At 39.3% G+C, this 26,482-nt stretch overlaps 1 protein-coding gene and 1 long non-coding RNA gene across 27 annotated transcripts in view; one reads left to right on the top strand and one right to left on the bottom strand.

Moving 5' to 3' along the window:
* Positions 1–26,482, top strand: part of SOX6 (SRY-box transcription factor 6) — a 550,404-nt gene that overhangs the window by 441,894 nt on the left and 82,028 nt on the right. For 20 of the 26 annotated variants that reach the window (XM_059709018.1, XM_059709013.1, XM_059709014.1 and 17 more), the window contains 2 exons: positions 531–610; positions 2,053–2,175. In XM_059709018.1, the coding sequence (XP_059565001.1) occupies positions 531–610; positions 2,053–2,175 (203 nt within the window). The remainder of the gene's footprint in view (positions 1–530; positions 611–2,052; positions 2,176–26,482) is intronic. The other 6 variants (XM_059709025.1, XM_059709024.1, XM_059709020.1 and 3 more) reach the window with 1 other exon arrangement.
* Positions 1–26,482, bottom strand: part of LOC132241013 (uncharacterized) — a 39,787-nt gene that overhangs the window by 730 nt on the left and 12,575 nt on the right. The window contains exons 2-3 of the long non-coding RNA XR_009454445.1: positions 20,769–20,989; positions 20,423–20,562 (exon numbers count right to left, since the gene is read on the bottom strand). This is a non-coding gene — a long non-coding RNA (uncharacterized LOC132241013). The remainder of the gene's footprint in view (positions 1–20,422; positions 20,563–20,768; positions 20,990–26,482) is intronic.

Genomic DNA, 26,482 nt, shown 5'->3' with positions numbered 1-26,482 from the left:
GATAAGATGAGTTTCCCTCTCACTGCTATCAATTAAAGAGGTTGCATTTTACAAATTTTTCTCTATTTTTTAAATAAAGTATAGTTTAGGGTTATGGACAGTTAACAGATCACAATCTTTTTTGGGCTCTAACGCTCTGCCTTGCTTACCAAGCCAGTTTTTGTTGTTAATACAAAAGCTTTAATGCTTTCTTAGTGAACGGAGTGTCAGCCTGGCTTTAAGATATTTTTTTTACTCTTAAAAAAATGATGTATTACAAGATTTGTAATGGAGTGAACATGCTTGAATTGCACATTAAATTTTTTTTAACATCACATTCATGTTTTGCCAGTTTGCCTACCAGCTATCTGTTAACAAAAAGTTCCAAGGCAGCACTGCAAGTCTGTGCCCAACGAAGCCTTTTGTTTCTGCAGATGTTTGAGCTTAGAGCAACGTTGTAAAGCTCAGGCAATCCCAGGGCCATGTTTGTACTTGTCTGCTGCGATTCCCTGTGCATTGTCTAAACCTGTACGCATTGTTCTTTCCGACAGGTGATAACTACCCCGTACAGTTCATTCCATCAACAATGGCAGCTGCTGCCGCTTCGGGCCTCAGCCCTTTACAGCTCCAGGTAAGTGCCAGAGGAAAGTGTGGGATGCTCGCCAGTGCTCTAGTGGAAAACTGCTAACCAGCTGTATGCTAAATAATAGCCCGAATGTTAAATAATTTTTTAAGCATAGCCTAGGAGGATTAACACCTTATGTACTTGCCATACTGCAAATAGAAAAGTGCCAGTTTCAATATTTTTAAAGGAAAAATGACACGATGACTTAGGACTTTATGTTCTCTATCAGGAGAGTTAATGGTTTGACAATTTCTTTATGGCTGGTTGTTATTGGCTGCATTAGCTTTCCTTGTCAAGTTTCCACCCATGTCTTAATTTATGTCAAATTAGCTTTTACATATAAGCATCAAAACAGAGAACAGTGTTGGATATTTTCCTTCTAGCAGCTCATAGAACAGGGGGTCGTCATTATTACCAAATTACTTTAGCTACTTAGTAAAATGTAAACATATTGCACCTGAGCATGCGTATCATCACCTCATCCTCTTCCTCATTCCAGGTTGAAAGTCTGGGCATGGTGTCTGACCAAGTTCTTTACTTAAAAACTAAACTTGGGGGAAAGTGTTTAGGAAGCTGAATGAAAAATCATCTGTACCTTGTCTTTTTCACAGTAAAATGAAGGGTGTACAGTAGGGTGAGGCGATCTTTACACCCTTCCAGTACTGCCTTTTAGTGGGAAATTGACTGTAAATGAGTATGCATTTTTAGCAAAAAGATAATATTAAAATAATGGTTAAACCTTCAGAATTTAAACATTTAAAAAGTATGATAACAACCAACTTTCATTTCAATACAGTGGAGAGTTTAAAGATAGTATTTTATTCTTATAATTTATTGTGATTATTTTTGATCTTTCTTAAATAATCTAGGAAATAGCACCTGGCTAGGCATTTTACTTTCTTCTTTGCTATTCCCTACATAACTCAACATTAAAAAATGTACAAGTATTTTACCATGAAAACATTATTTTGACCGTTTTCAATTGGGTCTTCAAGTAAGAATTTTTGCAAGACTTTGAGTGTTTATCCTAAGCCTCCTCCAGAAAGCCTTATTACAGACTGCCCAGCAGAACTAAAAGTTTTGCCTATAAGAGTGGCAACCCTACCTCTCTTCCAAGCCTCCCCCTTCCCCACTACTAACAATGGAACTTGCTGAAATTTGTGAACTCTAAGAAAAGCCTCACTACCAGGAAACCCAATCTACTTCTCCTTTTTAGATAGCTATGCTATAGAGTGTACCCTTGAGTCAGAGGCAGGAATAAGAATCAGTCACATTGTTTGATCTTAGAGCCGAGTTTCTGTGAAGGAGCACCTGGGTCCTAAACCTTCTACTTTCTATGCTTTGGGGTGGTCAGTACCCTGGGTGTAGAAATATGTGTTCTGTTTCATGAGTTCTGACAGTGTGTTTTGTCTTTTTTTTTTTTTTTTTCTGAATATGCTACTAAACAGAAGGGTCATGTCTCCCACCCACAAATTAACCCAAGGCTAAAGGGCCTAAGTGACCGTTTTGGCAGGAGTTTGGACACCTTTGAACATGGTGGTGGCCACTCTTACAACCACAAACAGATTGAGGTATGAATACTTCCATTGATGCTTCATTGGGTGGGGGACTGGATTGTTCAGTCATATTCTAGGCTTTTTCAAAAGTGGCAAACACAAAACCTGAGCACTACAAGATAATCATTTCCTACTTCTAATTCCTAGGCAGGCTCCTTTTTGCCCCTTTTCTTTCATTAAAAAAAAAAAAAATGCAGATGTCAAACCAATGCCCCTGAATTAGGTTGTTTATTCCTGTATATGTATTTAGGCAATTTTTTTTATATTATGTGTGTTTTCAAACCATCTTTATTTTCTTTACTTATTATTACTTTTTTAAATGTATAGTGATGTATAATGTTAAAAAAAACACTTAAACACTCCAAAAATCTCTGTAAAGTTGATAGAATATGGTTCCACTTGTACACATAAATAACAGAGGTTCAGAGAGGTCAAGTTTTTTAACCAAGGCTACAAAATATTCCTGAGTCAAAGTTTTTACCTAGGATTTATTTTTCTCTACCTAATTCAGGTTTCTTAACTTAGTTTTCTCAGGCTGAAGTAGGGATGGGTGCCTGGGCCTGGCAGCTTGCTTTTTGCCCCATAAATTTTGATAGTATTCCTTTCATATTAAACTTCCAGTAAAGCTCTTAGTTAGTTAGTTAGTTTGTTTTTTTGGTGTGTGTGTGTGTGTGTGTGTGTGTGTGTGTGTGTGTGTGTGTGTGTGTGTGTGTTATTCTTACTACTTGAGAGAAGATGGCTTATATGTCTCTTTTGAAAACCAAGTCCTTTTCTTCTACAGGGATCTAGTTGTTCTCTAATTTCATGCTTAATTCCTTTCCTATATCATTGGTGTTCCTCTCTGGGACTCTCAGGTACTGGCGAGTTGCCAGCAAGCTGTTGAATCACAAAAAAAAAAAAAAAAAAATGGAGACAGATTACCTCAGACTGAAACACACTTTGACTTTCTGGGTTAGATGTAATACTACATTTTATATTCTAACCAAGGATAGGAAACCCAATTCAAAAAAAAGAAAGAGAGAGAGAGAGAGAGAGAGAGAGAGAGAGAGAGAGAGAGAGAAAGGAAGGAAGGAAGGAAGGAAGGAAGGAAGGAAGGAAGGAAGGAAGGAAGGAAGGAAGGAAGGAAGGAAGGAAGGAAGGAAGGAAGGAAGGAAGACAAAGTAATTACAGCTAGCAAAAGTTGTATGCTCAGCTTCTATTGGCTCTGCAAGTTATACATATTGCATACTATGTATTCAATAAAGTGTCCATGTGACTTCTTCTCTGCTGCTTTTGAATCTACATTTTTGGAAAATGATAACGTTTACTCCAGAGAAAAAAGGAGGGAACAAGATCAAAGGCCACCTTGGAAATAGCCTAGGGAGGAGTTCCAGAGCTAGCTGCCCCCTTGCTCTCCCCCTCCCCCTTTGATATGAGGTATAAGGGGGTTTCCACCGAGGCATGACCAGGCATACACTCTCACTATCTGCTGTCTGCTATACAGCCAGAAAGGATTTCTCTCCTAAGGCTTTTGGATGTAGAAAAGATACCATATTTCTGGACATTCTGAAATCTATGCTTAGGATTGATTGCTAAATAGAAACTGGACATTAAGAACAAGCTTTCCATGTGAAAACAGTTAGCAAGCTTACCCTCTCAGGGCAGTTAGTTTGTTAAACTTTTAAGTGCTTGAAAGAATGTGAACGCAGGTGACCTCCTCTCCTCTTTGACTTTATGTTCTCTTGAAGTGTTGAGGTTTATCCCATCAACCTTCTCTTAGCCGGTTTCTACCCAGATTTTCTTTTACTACATTTTCACAAGTCACTTAAGTTGACTTCTTTTAAAATATATATATATTTTTTATTGATTTTTTTACAGAGAGGAAGGGAGAGGCATAGAGAGTTAGAAACATCGATGAGAGAGAATCATTGATCAGTTGCCTCCTGCACACCCCCTACTGGGGATGTGCCCGCAACCAAGGTACATGCCCTTGACCGGAATCAAACCTAGGACCCTTCAGTCCGCAGGCCGACGCTCTATCCACTGAGCCAAACCGGTTAGGGCTTAAGTTGACTTTTTTCTGTCACAACATCACTGGCTCCTGATGCTGTCAAGTCTGGCTTCTGTTGGGCTTTGATGCCATAATGTCATACACGTGAGGGCCAGATCTGGGTGTTCCTGTAGCAGTGCTGATGGGGAAGCACAACATATGCCGATGTCTGTCACTTTTATTAGGCTAATTAGAGAACCCATTTAAGCAGGAGCCCTCACAGCTTTGCAGTTTGAGTTTGGGCTGGTTTGAGAATTTCTTGGGTTTCTGTTTGCTCTGTTTTCTTGCTTCCATTTTTTTTGCAAGTTTTTCCTGCACGTTAGGAAACCTTCGTTCTGTTTGCTTGTATGGTACCCTGGTTAGAAAAGCTCGACCTTGTTTGAAAGGCAGATTGCCTAAACTTTCCAGGTGTTAGTCTAACGTGTTTATTGGGACGTTTATGAACAGCAGAGTAGACACTCATGTCGAAGCTGCTACAGACATTAACATTTAAAGTCTTGAGCAAGAATAGAGAGAACATTTAATAATATCTTGCTTTATTGATTTTAAAGTCAGCTTTCTCTTCTAGCTAAGGTTTTCTCCCCTTCTTTGACAAGCTAAAATGTCACAGCTCCAACAATCATTACCGTGATAAACTGTTGATACTAAGGAAGCATTGCAAGTATGTTAACTTGTTTTAGTTCTACACAGAGATTCTTCGGAAAAAAAAAAAAAAAAAAAAAGAAAGAAAGAAAGAAAAAAAAGTCCACAATATGTTGTTGATACCACTACCACCAGCACCCCTCCCCCTCCCCCCGCTGCGTTGCTCAGCACTGGTCCTATCTGATGTCATAGTTAACTTGTCCTTCAAAGGTTGTTACTTCTAACAGTTATAAGCCTGGATAAATCTTAACAGTGTTTATGGTCACACCCTGGAAGCCCGAAATTTTGTTAGCAAGTAGAGAAAAGATATTTAAAGTGGAAAGATCCTTCTTACATTAGTGTATTCCAGTTCTGTCTTTCTCTGGAATAAAGAAGATGCAGGAAAGATTTCTTTTTACTTTGTTGGTTTTCTGAGCTAATCTAAGGCATTTTTTTTTTTCTGTCTCAGGGGCACAATTTTAGAAGAGAGCAGGCCAAAGAATGCTATTTTTAGTTGAACAGTTCAACAGATGGAGACATGAATACTCATATATCTGAAGGTTTAGGGGTTTGAACCATTAATTTTGATAATGTATTTAACCCTGGGAACAATCAGAAACTGTAACTCTAAGGTTGCTGTGTTTTTGACCTTTAGAGAACAGAGGGCATTTGCTACAGTAAACAATATATTATATTGCTACTTATTCCAATTCTCTACCCATATAAATTTCAGGGCCAGTTGCCATTTGCTTTCCTCAGCTATGTTAGCATTGGTCCTTCAAGTAAGTCAAGAAGAATGTTAAGGAATGGGGACCAGTATAATGAGGTGGTCATGTAAATTTGGCCTTTGAATAGCTAAGATGTTAGATTGTTTCTGAAGAAATATCATCTTAGAAACTAAGCTCTGAATGACTTTATTTTTTTTAAGGAAAAAATGGTTTCAGTGTATTGATTCATTGTAGGTGATGACTTTCAATATAATAGATCCTTAAGGTGATCTTGTTTAATTTTGTTTTTAATTAGGAGTAATGTTGCCTCATAGTTGTAGCTTATAGTAAACACAATCTGGTACCATGTCATGCAAAATAATACACCTGTCTCATGCCTTCTTATTAAATGATACATGCTCTCTTTAGCAAATACAGCAGTTAAATATCACACAGCTTAAGAATTTCTAATTAAAACATCTCCACATGTCAGCATATTGGTAATGTATTATTTTAATCCATTTATTTTGTTTATGAAACAGTGACATATGTTTAGATTGTGAAATATATGAGCCTTAAAAATCACTTTATTGAAGAAAATTAATTCCTACAATACTGTCTCGGTAATGTGTTCACTCACCCAGTCAGTCACTGGCGGCACTGCCAGTCTTAATGTTGGGTAGACATACTCACCAGTTTTATCTGCACAACAGTCTCGGGAAGAAGCAATAACAGTTCTTTTTCTTAGCTCCATATGGTAAGGCCTTCTTTCTTTACTTTTTTCCCCCCTTTACTCATTAATTCAAACCTATCCACCCAAAACACTTTTGTTACTTCTTTTTTTTTTTCTTAATACAATGAAGGATGGGACAGTGTGTAAGTATAAAGGATTCTGAAAGACCAATCAAAATTAAAAACAAGCTAGTTACCTTTTCAAAGTTAGACATAGTAATTTGTTTGTCAGCAGGGAGATGTTTGGGTCAGCCCTGAGATACAGTGACTGTCAGCAGTTATTCCTACAAGACAAGTAATTTCACTCAATGTATTACTGACAGATTGCTCACTTCTCTGAATCACTGGAGAAAACAAACTTAATATTGTTACAGGCAGAGTTTCTGTCTTCATTAGCCTCAGAGAATGATTTTTATCGAGCATTCAAAGCCTACCATGCTTTAGTTGGAACATATTTTAACAGATGCGTTCTTATAATGATAGTATGGGTAGTCGTCTAAATGAAAGGAATTAAATATGAAAAATTTTTTAAAAAAACAATATAAATGCATTTTCACTTTTATTTGATGGGCACGATGTATAGTTCAGGGAAGATGTGAGGAAAGGAATATAATTGGAGCCTTAAAATACTAGAAAAACCTATCAACTATAAGTTATTCTCAAATGAAACTATTTAAGTCTTGCCAAGTTTGCAAAGATGGAGAACAATTGAAGTTTTTGCAAAAATAAATCCAAACACATATTTTATTTAAATGATGTTTACAATTTCCATGCTACAAATGGAAAGTGAAGAAGTGCCCATCAACCTTGAGAATGCTCTCTCTCTATTTCCGTTCCAGCCTGAATCTTGATGGTGTTGTATTTAGATGCTCTTCCTGGCTCCTACCCTGTCTTCTTGTTTGCAGTCCCAAACATGCCTCAGTGCTGTGGAGGAATGGGAGGGTGAGCTAGTTTTGCTGGGTAGGCTGGAGAGGTTGTGATTTCTAATAGAGAGCTGAATAAAGAGTTGATTAGAGTGGCCTATTACTGGCTACCCAGTGAAGAAAAAGGAATACACTGATTCAAAGCTTGTTTTGAGGATGCCAACCAGGGGGTTGTGCTTTGAGGAGAAATGCTTACTTTCTCTTAATCAGCCTTCCCTCACCCCTTTGACTTGAGAGTGTGATGGAACTTGGGAGGACCGTGATAGCTTGGACTAGATGAACTGGGGCTAATGGAGGGAGCTCCATTTTGGAGTCATTTTATTGGATTAAAGTTTCCACTATTACTTACTTGCTATATTGCCCTGTACTGGTTTCAAATTACCTTCTTTTTAGAGTTTGTTCATTGTAAAAAGTGGCTATTTTTTTCCGCAGGGTTTTTATGAATAGTAAATGGGATTATTGAGGCATGTGTTAGGTTTCCAAAAATAAAAAAGAAATCATCAAAATAAGGGAATACTTTCCAGCATCCCAATAAGCAGTCAATTCTACCCTTGCTTCTCTGCCTAAAGCGCTTCTGATGGGTAACTCTAATTTACTAGAAAGTAAGTCACTGAATTCAGGGACTTAAGTCTCTTTTGTGTACTGTTGAATCCTGAATATTGCCTGGTTCAGCATTTGATAAATTAATGAATTTTATCTTTGAGGGCCATCTGGGACCCGAGCTTCTATGAAAACTTTTTTTGGATATATTCAATCAAGTACTTTCTCTTTAGGAAGCATTATTTTATGTAAACAGCTTTTCATTTCTAGGTAGTCTTCTTAAAAACAATAGCAGGCACCAGGCGAATCTTGATGTAGGTAAAAGAAATGTAGACAGATTCAGAGAAGATGTAAAATATGAAGATATTTCCTAGCATTTAGAGATCTGTCTTATTGTATTTAGTGAAACAGAATAAGTTTATACCTACTCACAAATTAAAACATTAGATTAAACTGGACTTTTTTTTAGAAAATGTATTTTCAATTGGTTTTAAGGTAATACCTAAAAGTTAAGAGAGTACAACATTTCTTACTTAAGCCCTGTTAATCACTGTATTTAAGTAATTTGATTGCTGGGATGTTCAATTGTACTCTCAGAGATGGCTTAGTAGGAGCCAAGGACCTGGGAACTACAAAATCAATGCAGTTCTCTATCTTTACTAATATACAGTTTCCACCAACATTCTGTTAGCTCCAGCCTCACTAATTAAGCCACTCAACAGGGAGCTCTCAGTTTATGAATACTGGTATTTAAATAGACTCTTTGTTACGTGCTGTTTTCTAAAATAGTGACAGGTATTTTTATTCCTTTTTTTTACCAAACTGGATTTTGAGGTATTGTTTGGTTGGTACCATGTATCATATCATATACCTGTCTGTATATAATGAACTATCTTGAAAATTAGAGAGATGATGTAATTAAGGATAAATTTGAAGGTTAGAAAGCAAAATGTTCTGGTGTTTGCCCTGGCGGGTGTGGCTTGGTTGGAGCATTGTCCCATACATCGGAAGATTGTAGGTTCAATTCCAGTCAGGGAACATACCTAGGTTGCAGGTTTAATCCCTGATTAGAGCGTGTACAGGAGGAAACTGATCAAAGTTTCTCACATCAATGTCTCTCTCTTTCTCTCTGTCTTTCTTTCTCTCTCAAATCAATAAACATATCCTTGGGTGAGGATTAAAAAAAAGTTCTAGTATTTTAGAAAATGCTTCACTCCAGTTTCCAAACATAGAATAAGTCAGCTTAATACCTGTAACCAATCTTTGAAATAATATATATAACTATATATCTATAAATCTATATCTATATCTATACCTATCTATCTATATCCGTATCTATATCTATAGCCATATCCATATCTATACCTATATCTATATCTATACCTATCTATACTAATAAAAGAGAAAAATGGTAATTGGCGTACGACGATACCCTTTTCATTGGCTAATCAGGGCTATATGCAAATTAACTGCTAACTAAGATTGGCAGTTAACTGCCAACAAGATGGCGGTTAATTTGTATATGTAGGCACAATGCAGGGAGGCGAAAGGGAAAGCAGGAAGAAGCCCCCTGCCACTGACAGTGATTGGAAACCCAGGGGGGAGCTAAGAGCTGGGGGGCAGGGCAAAGGTGGCCCTGGGGCCGCCTTTGCCCTGCCCCCCAGCCATGATCGGAGAATCAGGTGCCTTTTCCGCCCTGGCCAGTGATAGCAGGAAGTAGGGGTGGAGCCAGCAATGGGAGCTGGGCATGGTCGAAGCTGGCAGTCCCAGGAGCTAGGGGTCCCTTGCCTGGGCCTAAAGCGGAGCCCACGATCGCAGGGCCGCTGCAGCTGCGGGTCCCCGCTGCCCGGGCCGGACGCCTAGGCCAGAGGCGTCAGGCCTGGGCAAGGGGCCGATCCTGCGATTGGAGGGTGATGGGGGTCAACGCCTGAGGGCTTCCCAGTATGTGAGAGGGGGCAGGCTAGGCTGAGGGACACTCCCCCCCACACACACACACACACCCACTGCACGAATTTCGTGCACCAGGCCCCTAGTATCTATATAATCATGATTTTCAGTATTTCATTAGTAATTTCCATAATGCTATTGATCTTGAGCAGCATGAACTTAATAAAAAATAAATATATGATACATACGCATAAAACTTTTATTACTTAAAATGTACACAGGTGTTGACTTTTTCAAACCCTGTAAAGTGCAACATACAGTGCTCACTCGTAACCAGTTTGAAATAGAGGTGCTTTTAACCTAGATAGTCCATGTTTGGACTGTTTATCAATTTTTCACTTTAATTCACGTATTCCTTTAAATTAAATGAATAAAATCATGTTACTTGAAATTACACTAAACTTTGAATCTGATTGTTACAATGACAACCCTTTTTGTGTGTTAGGGTAATATCAACATCTTTTTCTTTTTTTTAAGGAAGGTTATCAAATAAGGGATTATGTTCAGGAAATTTGAAAACGTTTGTATGAAAATCCAAACAATAAATTTAATCATTCAGATATTCAACAAATATTTATTTAGTGTCTATTATGTGCAAGGTACTATTCTAGATCAATGGTCCTCAACTCGAGGCATGTTGCCCCCTAGGGTTCAGTTGACAATATCTGGGGATATTTTTGATAGATCTGACTTGAGGTGGGGATGAAGAGATCACTGGCATCTAGTGGGTAGACAGGCCAGAGATGCTACTGAATATCCTACAATGCATAAGACACACCCTTATAACAAAGAATTATTCAGTCCAAAAATCAGTAGTACTAAAGTTGAGAAAACCTATTCTAGATACTAAGGCAATATCAGTAAATAAAACAAAGTTCTTGCTGTTATGGAGTTTACATCCTCATCTGAGAAGGATAAAATAGGGAAAGACTTGTTTTACAAATCTTAGTCATTTTAACAGAAATATCCCACCAAGCTCCCTGTGCAGCTGAACCTAGATGGGCAGATTTTAACCAGTTGAGACTTATTTGATTGTTTAGCCTCAGTTCTTAGTTTCATTTTGATATTCAAAACTAATACTTTATTCTAGCTAGTGACTTCTTGCTAGAACAGTCACAGTTCTCCTCAGGCTCATCTTTTCTTTTTTTAAAAAAATGTTTTTATTGATTTTAGAGAGAGAAAGAGAGAGAGAGAGAGAGAGAGAGAGAGATGAAACATCAATGATGAGAGAAAATCATTGATCAGCTGCATCTTGCACACTCCCCCCCCCCCCCCCCCCCCGGGGATCAAGCCTGCAACCTGGGCATGTGCCCTGACTGGGAATTGAACCATGACCTCCTGTGCCGGGGTCCAACCCCAGCAGGTCCAGGGGTCCCCAAAGGTGTGGACGGAGTCGGCGAAGAAGGAAGGACACGGAGACAGGGTTCAGTTGATCAGCAGCCTAGCCAGGATCTCCAGCCAGGATCTCCAGCCAAGTTCTGGTCTGGATCTCCAGAGAGGTTCTGCCTAGGATATCCAGAGAGGTTCTGTCCAGGTTCTCCAGTCAGGTTCAGTCACCAGGTTCTAGTCAGGCTCTCCTGCCAATCTCCGCAGTCAGGTTCAGTCCAGGATCCCCTGCCATGCTCTCTCGCCAGGCTCTGCCTCCAGGCTCTGAGGCCAGTCCCTGTCCAGGATCCTCCGGCATGCTCTCTCCAGCGAAGTTCTTCTGTCTCTAGGCTCCGTGTAGGTTCTGTCTTCTTGATTCTGTTCTAAGTTCTGAGTGTTTCTGTCTTGTTACAACTGTATTTATACCAGTTGATTCAATCCTATCAATCTCTATTACAAAGGTTAGGGCGTTTCTTATCTCCATTCCAGGGAGAAAAGATTATGTAGTTTAAGCATGATTGTTCGTAGTTAAAGGGATTAATTACCCGCCTGGCACTTAGTTGAGGGGTTTTATTCCCTCCCTAACTTCAGGGGAAAATCCCTACCTGGGGATTCAACCTTTCTCAGAGAGGTGACCTTGGTTAAAACACAGCACCAAGAAGGTGAGCAAACATATTAAGAACCGTATGCCATATATGCCAGGTCCCTTGAAACAGCAAGGATGGACCGGCTCCCGGCACTCCTGGTTTAAACGTGGATGCTCAACCACTGAGACACACCGACTGGGCCAAGCTTGTCTTTTCAATTGTATTAAGCATACCATATATTCTGGCTTTCCATGAAGGAATAAAATTTCTGACTATTGTGGTATATAAGTCTATCTTTCAGAGTGAAGTAAATATGAAATTTGGTTGGGGCCTGGCCTGGGAACTGTTCATTAGTTTTTATAGGATGCTGTTGAGATTCCATCAGATGAGTAGAATCATTTTTGGCAGATAACTTGTATTTGCTGTGTGAATTGGATATTACGAAGGAAGCCTTGATTTCTTTCTAAAAACAAAACAAAACAAGACGGATATAAGAATGGTGTGGATATTATATATGTATACATTTATATACATATATACATATGTATACATATGTAACATATGTTATATAATATTTTTCAGTTTAATAAGTAATTTATATGTAAGCTTTATAATAAATGTGCTTTGATATTATCACCATATTTTAGAAGAAGAAAATGAGACTCAGATGGGTAAGTGACTTGGGTCAGATTACTAATCTATTAAACAAAATAGGACTATAATAGATGGTTTAAGTGCATTTTAAAATTTACTTCTTGACCAGGATTCTTTGCTTTAAACTGTGCTAACTAATATGTAAGAAGGACAGTCACTTAGAAGCTCTCTTGCATAGCTTACTCTTCTCTTATTATAATATTCAAGTAAATTAAAAGTAATTTAATGAAATTATTAAAGGGAAAAATTTCAAAGTCAACACGACATTCTCTGGATCCCAAAGAGTTTTTGCATTTTCCAAATATCTAGTTAACTGTCCAGAAGAAACTTGAAGCCTAATAGAATTTAGCAAGGATCAGAAGAACTGTCATGCAATCTGTCTTATCGTATTCTGTAGCTTTCTTCTGAGTAAAGTGTTTAAAATGTTGCTGCTGAAGGCCAGAGCTCTATTCTTTTGAGAGTTGCTGGGGCTGTCCTATAATTTCAAAGTTTTGATGAGTCTCCTGGAGTCGCTGGGAGTGTGTCCTTGCCCATCCCCAGCCCGTGCTGCCCTCTGAGTGTGTTCAGCAGGTTGCATGCCAGCAGATGAAGCAGATGTTTGACCATACTGGAATGGAGCGCCTGCTGCATCAGGAGCTGGGGATTCCTCTTGACATCTGGACATGGCTGGGTCGGGATGCCTGCCTCAGACCAGGAGGCTGCAGGAGACATGGGGCAGAGAGCATAGAGTCTTTGCTGCTCTTTAAGCGATTAGTGCACCGAAGCAGCAATAATGTTGAATTATCGCTTGGCTGCTTTCTTCTCAGGAATCTTGGGATAATAGGAGAGTCAGGAAGGAGCATTTACAGTAAAGTCATGTTCAGAGAGACAAGACTAATTATAGAGTATTAAAGAGCTTTATTTTAAACAATTTAATTTACAAATAGCCCTGGACAGTGCATGAAACTTTTTAGAACCATAAACCCAGTGTCTTAAAGATACTTTTTTCATTTAAAATGGTTAGTATAGAACCATTATTTTAGCAGTTTTCCAATTTTAGAGTTTGACCAAGTTGTGCTACTGAAGATAACAGCATTCGCTAAAAAGAGAAAATATACTAATCCTTTAGCTGCTGGTAGAAAATTCTCTTAGTTGATGGGAAGGATGATTTTTAGGCAAGCAATGGACTGAATTCTGCACTGGCTTTCATAGTTGCTCTTTATCACACTGCAAACTGCTCTGTACTTGCTACCCAGAGACGAAATCATCTGTTACCCCAACTTCCTTTATGATATGTGTTGTTGAAGCACAATGGATGTGGAGATGGATAGTTTAAAATATATGTTGTCACATTATGTTTTCCTTTTCTACTTTTTCATTAGTGAGACCTCTGTGCTCAAAGAAGTCTTAAACAGATTATGGCCATTTGTGTTCACAGTAATATATTGGAGAAGAGCACTATGTTGCTCTCACTTAACCTCACATATTCTAAGGGGGTTATATTTAATTAACACTGGTGAGAGGCTGGCCTGAGGGACTGTGGAAAGTGATTGAGCTGCATTTTCCAAGCTCTGGGAGAGAATTTTTTTTAAAAATTAGAAAGTACTATTTTCTGAAATTCTCTCTAACTAAGCTATATTTCAATGGACCATTTAATGCTCAAATGGACAAAGGTATTACTTCAGTCATTGAATTGTATCAAACTCCTTCTCAGAGGCCCATTTTGAAAACTCTATAGGAAAAGTGATTTAGCATCACATTCTCAATGGATTATCACTCAGTCTGTTTAAAAAGAGAGTCCCCAAATAATGCATAAATCATTAGCGCAGACAGTACAGGTGAGAGTAAGAACAAGAGTGAGAAGCCTTGTGAGATAGTAGAGGCCTGGCTGTCACTTCTCTATCCATTTAGCAATAGTTTTAATAAAAAGGGATTTCTTAGTTGCAGGACTAAATAGTCATATACAATTCACTTATGTCCAACAATACCACCTCTTCCACATTTTCTGATTATGAATCACTATCACCACATACAGATGTACTCCCATGAAACAGGAAAATGCTGTGAACCATCAGGTGGTGATGGACAGCCATACATTAGAACAACGTGCTTACTTTTTATCCAGCAGCTAGCTGGCTCTCTGACATGTTTTTCATCTGTATAATAGTGAATAGCTTGGAGGTTTCAGGAAAGCAGTGCTTGGTTCCAGAGGACTCCTTCAGTTAAAAGAGCTCTGGCCCTAGCCAGATTGGCTCAGTGGAAAGAGTGTTGACCTGTGGACCAAAGGGTCCCAGGTTTGATTCTGGTCAAGGTTATGTATGTACTCCTCCCTGGTCAGGCCTGTGCAGGAGGCAAGCAATTGATGTGTTTCTTTCACATCACTATTTCTCTCTGTCTTTCCCTCTCTCTTCCACTCTGAAAATCAATGGAAAATATCCTTGGGTGGGGATTAGGAAAAAAAAAAAAGAGCTCTGAGAAGTTGAGCTCATTTTTTCTGCACCTCAGTCTTCTCATCTGTGAAATGGAGATAACAGAACCTCCCATACTATGAATATTAAATGAGTATTGTAAGCAATTACCTAGCACAATGTTTGCTATATAGTCAGTACTCTATAAACATCATTTCTGTCCACGTCCTTATCTCTCTTATTTATTCATTAACTGATATTTTTAAAACATGTGCTATATACTTTAGTACTCTACTAAGCAAGCAAGCTAAGCAAGTTCCTGCCTTTTTATAGTATTAGTCTAGAAAGGAAATAAATTAAATGAGCAATACTTCCAAGTGATAAGAACAGATAACATAAGGCTGGTCATCTATCTACACTAATAAAAGAGAAAGATGCAAATTGACTGTACCTTTATGACACCCACCAGCCAATCAGGAGTGAGTATGAAAATTAACCCAACAAAGATGGCGGGTTGATTTGCATATGCAGGTGCCGAGTGGCCCGGGACGGGGCGGGATACTTGTGCCATCGCCATGGTGACAACACAGGTGTTCTGCTCAGCCCCAGCTGCTCTGGGCCTCTGGGCAGCGTGGGAAGGTGGAAAGGTGGCTCCAGGCAGGAGCGAAGGCAGTGCCGGCAGCCAGGGGAAGGAAGGCCCATTCTTGCACGGATCTTCCTGCATCAGGCCTCTAGTATATATATAAAAGCCTAAGCGACTGGTGGACCGGTCGACCGGCCAACTGGCCGGTAGCTGTGATGTGCAATGACCACCAGGGAGCAGACGCTCTGACCAGTAGCTATGATGCACACTGACGACTACCAGGGGGCAGATGCTCAACACAGGAGCTGCTGAGCTGCGGTGACTTGGCAACTGCAGTTCTCAGGTGCCGCACCCAGAACCAGAGAGGAGGGAGCCCGATTCCAGGTGCATCACCCGAGAACCACCCTCTTGCAATCCAGGACCCCTCAGGAGATGTCGGAGAGCCGGTTTTGGCCCGATCCCTGCAGGCCAGGCTGAGGCACCCCACCAATGCACGAATCCATGCACTGGGCCTCTAGTTTATTATATGTGTGTAAAAATATACTCATTTACTGATTGATGAAGCTGGTTGTATATAGACTCTTTGATATTTTCTTATCCAAATACAAATGCCTGATGACTGCTCCTGAGACACAGTGCAGTATTCTTTAGCAAGAAGTAATAACCAGACAGTGATTTAGGTACTTTAAACCGGACTTCCTACTAATCAAGAAAAGATACCACGACATTGAAAGAAAAGCCTTCACAAATAGACAATGAGATTGTGAAATTGAATGGACTTCTGGAGCTAAAAAGGCCCTCAGCATCTTTGAGGGTCAAATCCCAACCCTTCCACCGGTTCCATGAGTTTTAGAAAATTAATCATCCTATACCCAGATTCTAAATAATGGGATTAGGAGTAATACCCGCATAGGGCAATTGTAAGGAATAAATAAGATAATGTCTGTGAAAAGTGCTTTGTACACTGTCAAGTGTTATGTGAATCATTTGATTTTACAGTTGAAGAGACTGAGGCCCAAAGAAATGGATTAACTTAACCTTAGCCACAAAGCTTGTAAGTGGCCTGGGTTAGGATGCACAGAATTGTGAAGCAACAGTGTGAAGAACTAAATTTGACTATGTCTCATAAATAAATTTTGGATGAATTGAACTGAATTAAAACATGGCCAAGAGGACAGTATATCTCATGCTTTTATCTATGAGCTTTTGTAGAGATATATATCTTTTGAATTTGAATGAACCAAACTAATGAAAATTATCCTTTAACAGAACAAAATAAGGCATATTAAAAATATAAGACCATGTAACAGTGCTGGTAGTAGTGACAAGGCCAGAATATAAACATTAATTTATATGATTAATTATTACATGAAAAAAGGACAAATTATTTCATTAGTTCAGTAACACATTAACTCCCTGAATATTTATTAAATGCCTCCTGTGTAGTAAGCCCTCTCTTCTTGAACTTGATCCCTGCCCTCAGAGGGCCTACAGTCTAGTAAGCAATGTGATAATGGTTAAAAATAGATGTGTTTCCAGAGTAAAAATTAAATGGGAGGAGGAAGTGTTAAGCTCTGCCTAAGGAAGTGTTGGTGATCCTCATGCGTGAGGTGATGTTAAAAATAGAATCTTGAGAGTGGAAGTTTACAAGGTTTATGGGGGAGGATGCAGAGTGGCCGAGATGCAGAGAAGAGGAAAAGCAATCCAGACAAAGGACACAGCTGGCCCACAGGTGTAAAGCAATAGGCAGTGTAGCATGTTCAGTAAACTCCAGTCCAGCACAGGCTGAGTGCACGAGAGCAGTAGTCGGTGAGATTAGAAAGGTAAGCAAAGGGTCAGGTCACAGAGTGCCTTTTACACCATGCTTGGGAGTCTGCAATGCATGTGGTAGACATGATTTTACTCACACCATAAATGGCAAAGTGGTGTAAGCTACAGTGAACAACTTTATGATGTGATATTCCTCTATTAATTTGATCTCTAGTTTACATTTCCCATTACACTAGATTTAATAGCCAGGGAACTGTGTTTGGTGAGATTCAGAGTCCCTTTAGTACAATGGCACGTGAAGCTGTACAAAGAGTGTAATGACACACAGAATAAACAATACTCTTTAAAATTGAAGGAAAGCCAGGGTTCAACAATTTCTCTGGGAAATTTTGAGAAATCTTGTATTCTGCAGTTTGTACTGAACCCCATCATATTTAGCACATTGCTTCTCAGTGAATAGGCCTTGCTGCTGTATTTCAAACAAATGATGAGGCAAGGAGTAAAAATCTATAAAGAAAAGCTATGGTTCTTCTAATTGTTAATGCCTTGCAATTATGCCCCTTTCTGGAATAATAAAATGTTCCCTGGCAGAGGTCAGGATCTCTGCCACTGACTTATTAACAGATCCTCTTAACATCTGTCCTGCAGACTGTGCACTTTATTAGCAGACAAGAGACCCAACAGACTTAGCCTGCTGTGTCCCTTTTTCACATTCACACAGCTGTGGATTAACTCAGACTTTCCAGGAGAGGACCAACCAGAAGGGATAGTAATGTTGTTGGCTGATCCTAAAAAGATGGGAGAAAAGAGCAGAAACAAATGTTGCCCGAGTACAATTCAGTGTTTTTAGGGTGACAATTACCAGCCTGTTTGAAAAAGGAATAAAAGCAGCTATTTCACTAAAAAAGGAAAGTCTATTCATATCTGTGTGGGAACCTAATCAGGCTCTTGTTTCCAATGACGATGACTCCACAGTCGCACCAGGTCTGGGACAAGAATGCTCCTTTTGTACGCCGATAATGTGGAAACGATAAAATTTCCCTTAAGAGACATATGTGTTTACATCATGAGATGTGTTATTTGACAAAATGCTTTGTTCTCCTCATATTTTCCATGCAGAGTTTCATGCTGGGTTGTTTGGCTGGAAATCTTTGATTAACTAGAATTAGTAGCTGAAATAAAATAGACACTTTTGTTTTATGAGTCCTCTTGCTGAGCCATAAATTATAGTACAACATATAAGGAGTGACAGAAAGAAGTGCTGATTTGAACCTCTGACCCACGACAGGCACAAAAACATAAGATTATTCCTTCAAAGAGCTGCATAGCGACATAAATATTCCATGGTCCGCTTGAAATTATGCCCTCTAAACAAACTAAAGCTGTGATTTTACATCATGCAACGTGAATTTTCTAAGGGTGTTATAGTAGGCTTAGCGGAGATATTGAAATTCTGCACAAGCCCCCCTAAATGAGGACTTTGAATGCCTGAAGGTTTTTCTGTTGAACAATGGACAAAACAAAGTTTCTGTTTCCTAAATGAATAGCCAAGGGCAGTTGCCCTCTTTCTAGAGAAGTGGCACATTTTATGAATTGCAAGGCTTTCTCAAAGCCACATCAGGTCGTAGTGTGAACGCCTTAGTTCCGTGGGGCACAGCCTTAGAGCATTATCCCAAAGGAGAGGGCTGGGAGGGGGAGACATTACTAAAAGCAAAACAGAAACTATTAGCTTAACCATGAAACGTTTCAGGGGATTGGTGTCTATTCTGCTCAGGATTTTTTTGTTGTTGTTGTTAAATAATTTTATAGGATTATTTTTAAACTTTTAGTAAACAGAGGATATCTTTCTGGGCTTTCCTGTAAGCAAGGCCTACCTCACTGTCCTCAGTCAAACTAATTATGTTGTTTGTGTTAACCAGCCACTTCCACAGGATAGACATATATAAAGCCATCACATTGTACACCTTAAACTCACAGTGTTGTCCATTATCTATCTATATAAAAGCTTAAGTGACCATCGCAACCGAATGGACGACCAAACAGGCTGCGTGGGATGACCAGGCCAGCAGGGGGGTTAGTGAGGGGCGACCAAACGACCAAGCAGCAGGCTGCATGGGGTGACCAGGCTGGCAGGGGGAGCAGTTGGGGGCAAACAGGCTGGGGGGGGGCAGTTGGGGGCAATCAGGCCTACAGGCAGAGGCAGTTAGGGGAGATCAGGCTGGCAGGGGGGGCAGTTAGGGGCGATCAGGCAAGCAGGCAGGTGAGCGGTTAGGAGCCAGCGGTCCAGGATTGTGAGAGGGACCTTGGATCGGGCCTAAACTGGCAGTCGATCCCCTGGATCGGGCCTGAACTGGCACTAGCACATCCCCCAAGGGGTCCCGGATTGGGGAGGGTGCAGGCTGGGCTGAGTGGACCCTCCCCCCATGCATTAATTTCATGCACCGGGCCTCTAGTATCTCAATAAAGCTGGAAACAAACAGCTAAGTGTGCCTGGTGATTTCACAGTAATTTATAAATGCTTCCTTTACCGCTCATCATATTGAGTCTCCCTCTCCTTCCTGTTCTTGCTGTGAGCTCCTGAAAGACAGCATTACTAGTATTCTTATCTTTGTTTCCCTAATTTTTGCTAAAGTAAGTCAAAATTCCAAATGTTTTTCTGAGTAAGATTTTCAGAGTAACATCTCTGAAAAAGAATATACTGATAAGAATAAGAATAAGAGCCTGCAAGTATTGAGTCTTTAGTGTTCCCTCCTCTTAGTATGTTATGTGCATTAATTTACTCCATACAGCAGTCTTTTGGAGTAGGTACTGTTATTTTTGCCCATTTTAAAGATGGGGAGATTTAAGGCCCACAGAGATGAAATAACTTGCAGAGATCATAGGAAACGGGTTCTTTCTGGCTAGAGTGTGCACTCCCAGTCACTGAGCTACACTGCTTCTCAGAGCAGCATGTAAAGCCTATTTTCCCAACTTCCTTCTTCAGTCCTTTATGTTAACCATTACCTGCTTCATCTGCTACAAGGAGTTGTCAAGGAGGATTATTGAGATATCTATCAGAATCATATCTAGTGACAATAAAGCACCATGTATGCTTATTATACACTATTTGAATAACTTTTACTATGGCTGCTATGTGTAAGATATCATTCCTTTCTGCTAATTAGGGAGGAAGCCATGGGTATTACTGTAAAATACAGATGGTGTATTTACATACTGTAAAATATGCTGAAGTTCTCCAATTGGCAATACTGATAATTTTCAGTTTAAAAAAATGACAGTTAGTAGAGGTGGCTCTGAAGTAGGGGAAAACATTTTTTTAAAATAATAATAAAAAAAGCAAATAGAACAGAATGTTATACATTATTTCTTGCTTATTTTACTCAAACACTTAAAAGTTAATTCAAAATACATCCTTACCTCTGTCAGTATTGATTAGAAGTGCACAGTTCATATTGATATGATCAATGTGGAATTTATGTTTAATAGATCTGTACATTTCCTCATAGGTATGAATTTGGTTCATTAGCATGATTCTGGTGTTCATGAATTCAAAGTCCCTGAGAAATTAAAAACCAAATTCAGTTTAAAAACACTAAAATCATTTCCATATAATAACATGTTTACTTCCAACCAGCAACATTTGTTCTATTGATTAAAGTTTTAAAAATAGCATTTGGAAAATATACTTCCATGCAATTTTGTTTTCCCAAATGTATATATTTTTTAACAATTTAAGTAAAAACTTTTTTTATTTCATGCTTACCCATATTTGTCTTCATTCTGTGTTGTTTGAGAGGCTTTATGATGGATGGAAATTGAAGGGCATTGAAGCTGGGCAGTTGTAGAATATTTCTCAAGCAATAGCATCTGTTTTTTTGGCAGTCATTGAGGGCCAAGGCAAAGCAGCCCTGGCATATCTCCAGATTTTCCTGTGGGTACTGCTGAGGGATTTCCAGGTCTGCCATGTTGTTATAATCGTGTTTCCTAGAAACTCAGAATAGAATTCAAAGTCTGTTAGATACTACATAAGGTCTACATGATCTGGCCCCTTGTTATCCTTTTGACAGCTGACCTATTTCCCTTTGCCCAGCTAACTCTGCTCCAGCCACACTGGCCTTCTTGCTATTCCTCAGACATTACAAGCACAAGCACACCTTTGCCTCAGGACATTCACCTATCTTTTGCCCTTGCCTAGGATGCTATCCCCACATAATGACATGGTTTATTCCTCCACGTCTTTCAGGTCTCTACTCAATTGTCCCCTTCTTTTTGTTTTCCTGATTTCCCCTATATTTAAAAATCCCCTCTCCTCCATATTCATATGCCTGGTCACGTTATGTTTCATAGCACATATCACCACCAGAATTACATATTTATGTGCTTATTTATTTGTCCTCTGTTCCCCCCTCCCTTCCCCAACGTTTTCTAACTGCTCAATTCTCTTTCCCCAAATAGTACCTGGCCCATAGTGGCCACTCAGTTAATAATTTTTCAATGAACCTGAATCAAAATTCATCTTTTGTTTGCACGGTAACAATGCTTTTAAATATTTGGAACCAGTTCTACATTCATGTATTAAAAGTAATTGATTGGCCCAGCCAGCATGTCTCAGTTGTTGAGCATCAACCTATGAACCTGGAGGTCATGATTCAATTCCGTGGTCAGGGCACATGCCCCGGTTGCCAGCTTGATCCCCAGTAAGGGGCATGCAGGAGGCAGCCAATCAATGATTCCCTCTTATCATTGATGCTTCTCTCTCCCTCTGTCCCTCTCCCTTCCTCTCTGAAATCAATAAAAATATATTTAAAAACAAAAAGTAATTGATTAAACTCAGCAAATGTCCTCAATATATATACCCATTGAAAATTTCTCTGCAGCTTAGTTTATGGGAAATCATGCTTAGATTTCAAATTCAACTTCTTTGGTGAGTTTGTATATCTTATTGATAGAGTGAAGATGCACTAGTTTAAGGTTCCCCTGAAGAGCTGGGCTTTGTGCCTAGAGAGTTAAAGGGCGTTACAAATGCGAGCTGCACCACTTGGAGCACATTCCCAGAGCGGGGCCTCTTCAGCTTTGCCTGCCTGGCTCTTGGAAACAGAAGGAAAACAGTCAGATTCATTCCCCCAGTGCCAATTTCCAACTGCCCTCATTATCACTTCTTCCAATATCTTCCTTCAAGAACCAAATTACTAATTGTTTTAATACTGACTTTTTTGTTCTGTACATAAAACATTATGTATTTACATATTTTATTTAGCAACTTAAAATAAAGATAGTTGAAAGAAGCAGAAAGAGATTGAGTTTTCTTGTTAAAACTATTGGGGACCAGCTGGTGGGGCTCAGAGGTTGAGCGTTGCCCTATGAACTAGGAGGTCATGGTTCCATTCTTGGTAGGGCACATGCATGGGTTGTGGGCTCCATCCCCAGTAGGGGCTGTGCAGGAGGCAGCCAATCAGTGATTGTCTCTCATCATTGATGTTTCTCTCTCTCTTTCCCTCTCCCTTTCTCTTTGATATCAATAAAAATATATTTTAAAAAAACTGTTGGGGGCTGTGTTTATTCTTAGTGACTTGTACTGTGCAACTATGTTCCATAAGGAAAAGCTCTTATGAGTGCATTCCAATATAATAGGTGCAATCCAAGAATGAATTCTCACTCTTATTTTTTTATAGCAGACGACTAGGTGCTCTGTTACCTAATGGACTCCATGTTGTTTTTATTTTTGTTTTTTTAATTTTCTTCTTGTAAGGGTAAGACCTTGACCTGAGCCTCTCTCCTATTCTCTCTCTCTAGCTCTTCTATATAACTTCTCCTCTCCTCTGTACCCCACATATTTTCTCCACTCCCCCATGCCATTAGCCCGAATTATGTCAGAAGAGCAGGCTTCTTTGTGCTTGGGAAAATAGGCAAGAGAATCTCTAGCCAGGAAAACTCTTTTCAATTCATTTTTCTTTACTTGACATTCTTGAGCCTGCTGCAGGGGATAATGAAATGAATTAAACAGGTCCTGGCTCTCCAGTGGCTTATAGTCAATGCTTGTCCATTTTTCCTTTGGCTGTTGTGGAAAGGCAAATGGCAGAAATCTCAAAGGAGGTGAAATAGGTCTGCTCTCACCTGAGACAAATTTTTGGCCCTTTATGTGTATTTGCATAAACTTTAATTTTAAAAATCTAAAACACCTTAACGTGATTATAATTACCTTAACCTAATTACTATGGTTACATTTTAAAATGTGCACATTTTAAAACAAATATTAAAATAAAATTCTAAAATGTAAATTACTCTCGGGTGCCCAATGATTACTTTTCAAGTACATATCAGATAAAATTCTCTTTTAAATCCTAGGGTAGAAAAACATCCCCCCCCTTTTTTTTTTGCAGCTCAACCCAAAAACTCTGATAGAATGTACAGATTCTATTTGCATCACTTCCCTAAGAGAACAGAAGATGGATAAATGAATCCATGTGAATACTGGGTGGGGAAAATAGGGAGCCTGGGTTCTAAATGTTATTCTACCTATTTGCTCACCAATTGGTATTCTTCTGCAAATACCCGCCCCCCCCCCTTCTAGATTTGAGTTTTCTTCACCTGTAAAGCCAAGGGATTGGATTAAATGATGTTTGCAATTCTTTCTTCTGTTGACATTGTGTTATCTGATGCTTCTTGCAAGAAAACCAGTGCATTGCATGATGAACCCACATGCCTGTAGGTTCAAGGAGAAGAAACAAAGAAAGATGATCTCCAATGCTGGGGTTTCTTTTGGAGAGGGTGTGAGAAAAGGTAAACTAAGAAAAGGTGTAGACAAAAATGAGAGCAATTTCAAGCATATAGAGACAAGGATGATGAAGAAGGGGTTTTAATGGTCAGTGTTAAAAGAGCATCTATTAAATGTTAGTCATTATGTTAGGTGCTAGAGACATAAAACAAATAAGACTCAGTCTTCACCTTAAGGGACTTGTAGTTTGGTGGTAGAGAAAGACATGAATAAAAGAAAAGACATTTCATGAGTACACAGAGATAGAGGATGTGAAATGGTAGGAACACAAGGCAATGGTCAGATAAGGCTTAAAGAAGAAAGTGATTTTTAAGTTGAGACTCAAAAGATGAGTAGAATTACGACAAATCAGAGAGATTAATAAGAAAGGAGAAATAATATGGCAATAGAAAAATATACAGAAGGGGCAAGGAGATTGACTTGGCAATCAACCCAATATATGAAAGGTGGGTGTGGTGGTTCTTCCCCCGTTCCTTCTCCCACCTCCTATCTACAGCCAATTTTCTTCAGTGTCAAATATTAAGGGTAGAGCTAAACAAGTACCTTCTATGCTGAAAACAAGGACTTCAGTTCTTTCCTTCCATAAAACCGCAGCTATGTTTCCTGGATCATTTGTTGACATTGGAGGTTTATGAGAAGTAAAAGTATTTGTGATCTCTTTCAAATTATTTGTAAGCTCTCTCCCCCACCCCTCCTTCAGTCTGTAATGACTTGTTACTGACACACTTTCTTTCCTGTGCTGAACAAGCACTAAATCAGGCGGCTTAATTACCTCTGTCTTCGTTCCACCTCCTCACAGCTGAGCCTGTCCAGCTTTGCCCTGCCTGGTAGGCAGAGGAATGGTTGTCTGCATTGTTTCGAGAAGGATCTCGCTGGAGAACTGAGCCAGGTGTGGGGCCTAGTGCTAGACAGCATCAGTCAAGTAAATAATGACGTTTTCTTAAGGATACCCCCAACCTTACCCTGCTTGTTTCTTTCAAGTAGGGTTCCCCTGAGTAGAGTCGGATACACGAGAACAGAATCTGAGTTAGCCTGGGCTAATCCTGGGGTTCCCAGACAATGTGTGGAACCCCAGGAAGTGGGGTGAATATGATGGTAAGAGTTGAAATTTCAGTCGTGTCTGTGAATCTCTTCTTATAGAAAGGCCGTTCCCTTCTTTTCCTTTCCTTATTATCCACCAATTGGCACATTGCATTTGAGGGAAAATTTTTTTTTCTTTGGGCCAGATTCTGACAGGCCACTTAAAAATGCCCTTTCTAATTGAAATGATAAAACACAGGAGAATTTACTCCAAAGAGAACGAGTGTGTGAAGTTGTGCCTACTTTCTTTACTGTTGGTTTCTGTATACTGGAGCATCCTGGTGCCAGTTGAAAGCCCCTGTTAGTGTCCATTTTATTAAGTTCTTCTATTTCTGCCCATACTCTGCAAGGTTCTTTTTACTTTATCAGTCTATTAAAACATGTGTCACTAGGGTATTTCAGGTGTCTTATGTTATGGCTTAGAGATTGGTTAGAGAAGGGAGTTGTTTGGATCAAAATTATGCCTCTTGCTCCTTCCAGCTGCTGATGGTCTCCATCTGAGGACTGTGAAATGCCATTTTAGAAGAAGTACTGTAAGACATCTGGAATTATAGTTTGCTGTTTGAGAGCTCAGAACAGCAGCAAATTCAGAGTCTCTCTTCTCCTTGGACAATGATCCTTGTCTTGTGGCTAGGGACAGGAAATAGGTTTCATTGTGATTCACTGTATAGCTTATTTAAAATTATTTAATTTTAACCCGAAAAAGCAGAAAGTACATGGGCTTAAAAGTGACACTGACTCTAAAATGGGTAATCCTATCTTATATAATGCTTTTGAAGTTTAAATAATAAATGGAAAATGCCTAGCACAGTACCTAGGTTAGTGCTCTGTATGTTTGTTGAATTAACACATGAATAAATGGGGGTGATGTCCCATGACTGCATGACCCATTAAGTGGTTATGTGAAAACCATGTGATTATGAGAAAAAAAGGCCTTGAATCTCCCCCCGCTCTCCCTCTGCACTCTCCATTGGAGATATTACATGATTTTATCATAGAAAGCAGTTATATATACAGCTGCTTTTTCACATTATGGTAAATATCAGGTACATTGTGACACCACCCATTATAATTTGACATGAACTTTTCTGTTTTAGGGGCAAAGTATGCCTCTCTTCCCAAATACAACAGTGTTATAAAATGACTCTGACACAATACATTTCTTAGGTCCGGGCCATAGACCAGTGTGCATACTCGAAGACACTCAAGAATTTTACCATAAGGCTGAGTTTGGTTGGTAAGACCTACTGTTTTGTGTTGAATCTAAGCAGGCTTAGTTATTTAAGTATCACTAGAATCCAAATGCAAGATAGGTTGTCCTTTAAGGCTAGTCTCAGGACAAAAACTCTATAATTACTATTGGAGGTATATATTTGTGGATTTGTGAGATCTTCATCAAATTTAATTAAAAGATTGGTCAATGAGTTAGTGGTAAATCATAGAAAAACTTCGTTGTGTCCTGGTTTCAGTTCATTCCTCTTTGTAGATACTTCTATTTGGGGGGATAAGATCTGAAATTATTAATGTGGCCTCTAAGGCCCTACTCCTCTCCAGCCTCTTCTCATCCCACTCCGCATTCATGCAACAATCTTGCTACATTGGCCTTTTTAAAGTTCCCTGAA

Source organism: Myotis daubentonii, chromosome 9 (genome assembly GCF_963259705.1).
Source record: "Myotis daubentonii chromosome 9, mMyoDau2.1, whole genome shotgun sequence".
Taxonomy (NCBI): domain Eukaryota; kingdom Metazoa; phylum Chordata; class Mammalia; order Chiroptera; family Vespertilionidae; genus Myotis; species Myotis daubentonii.
Note: the sequence above shows the minus strand (reverse complement) of the source record. Positions and strands in the feature narration are given on the sequence as shown.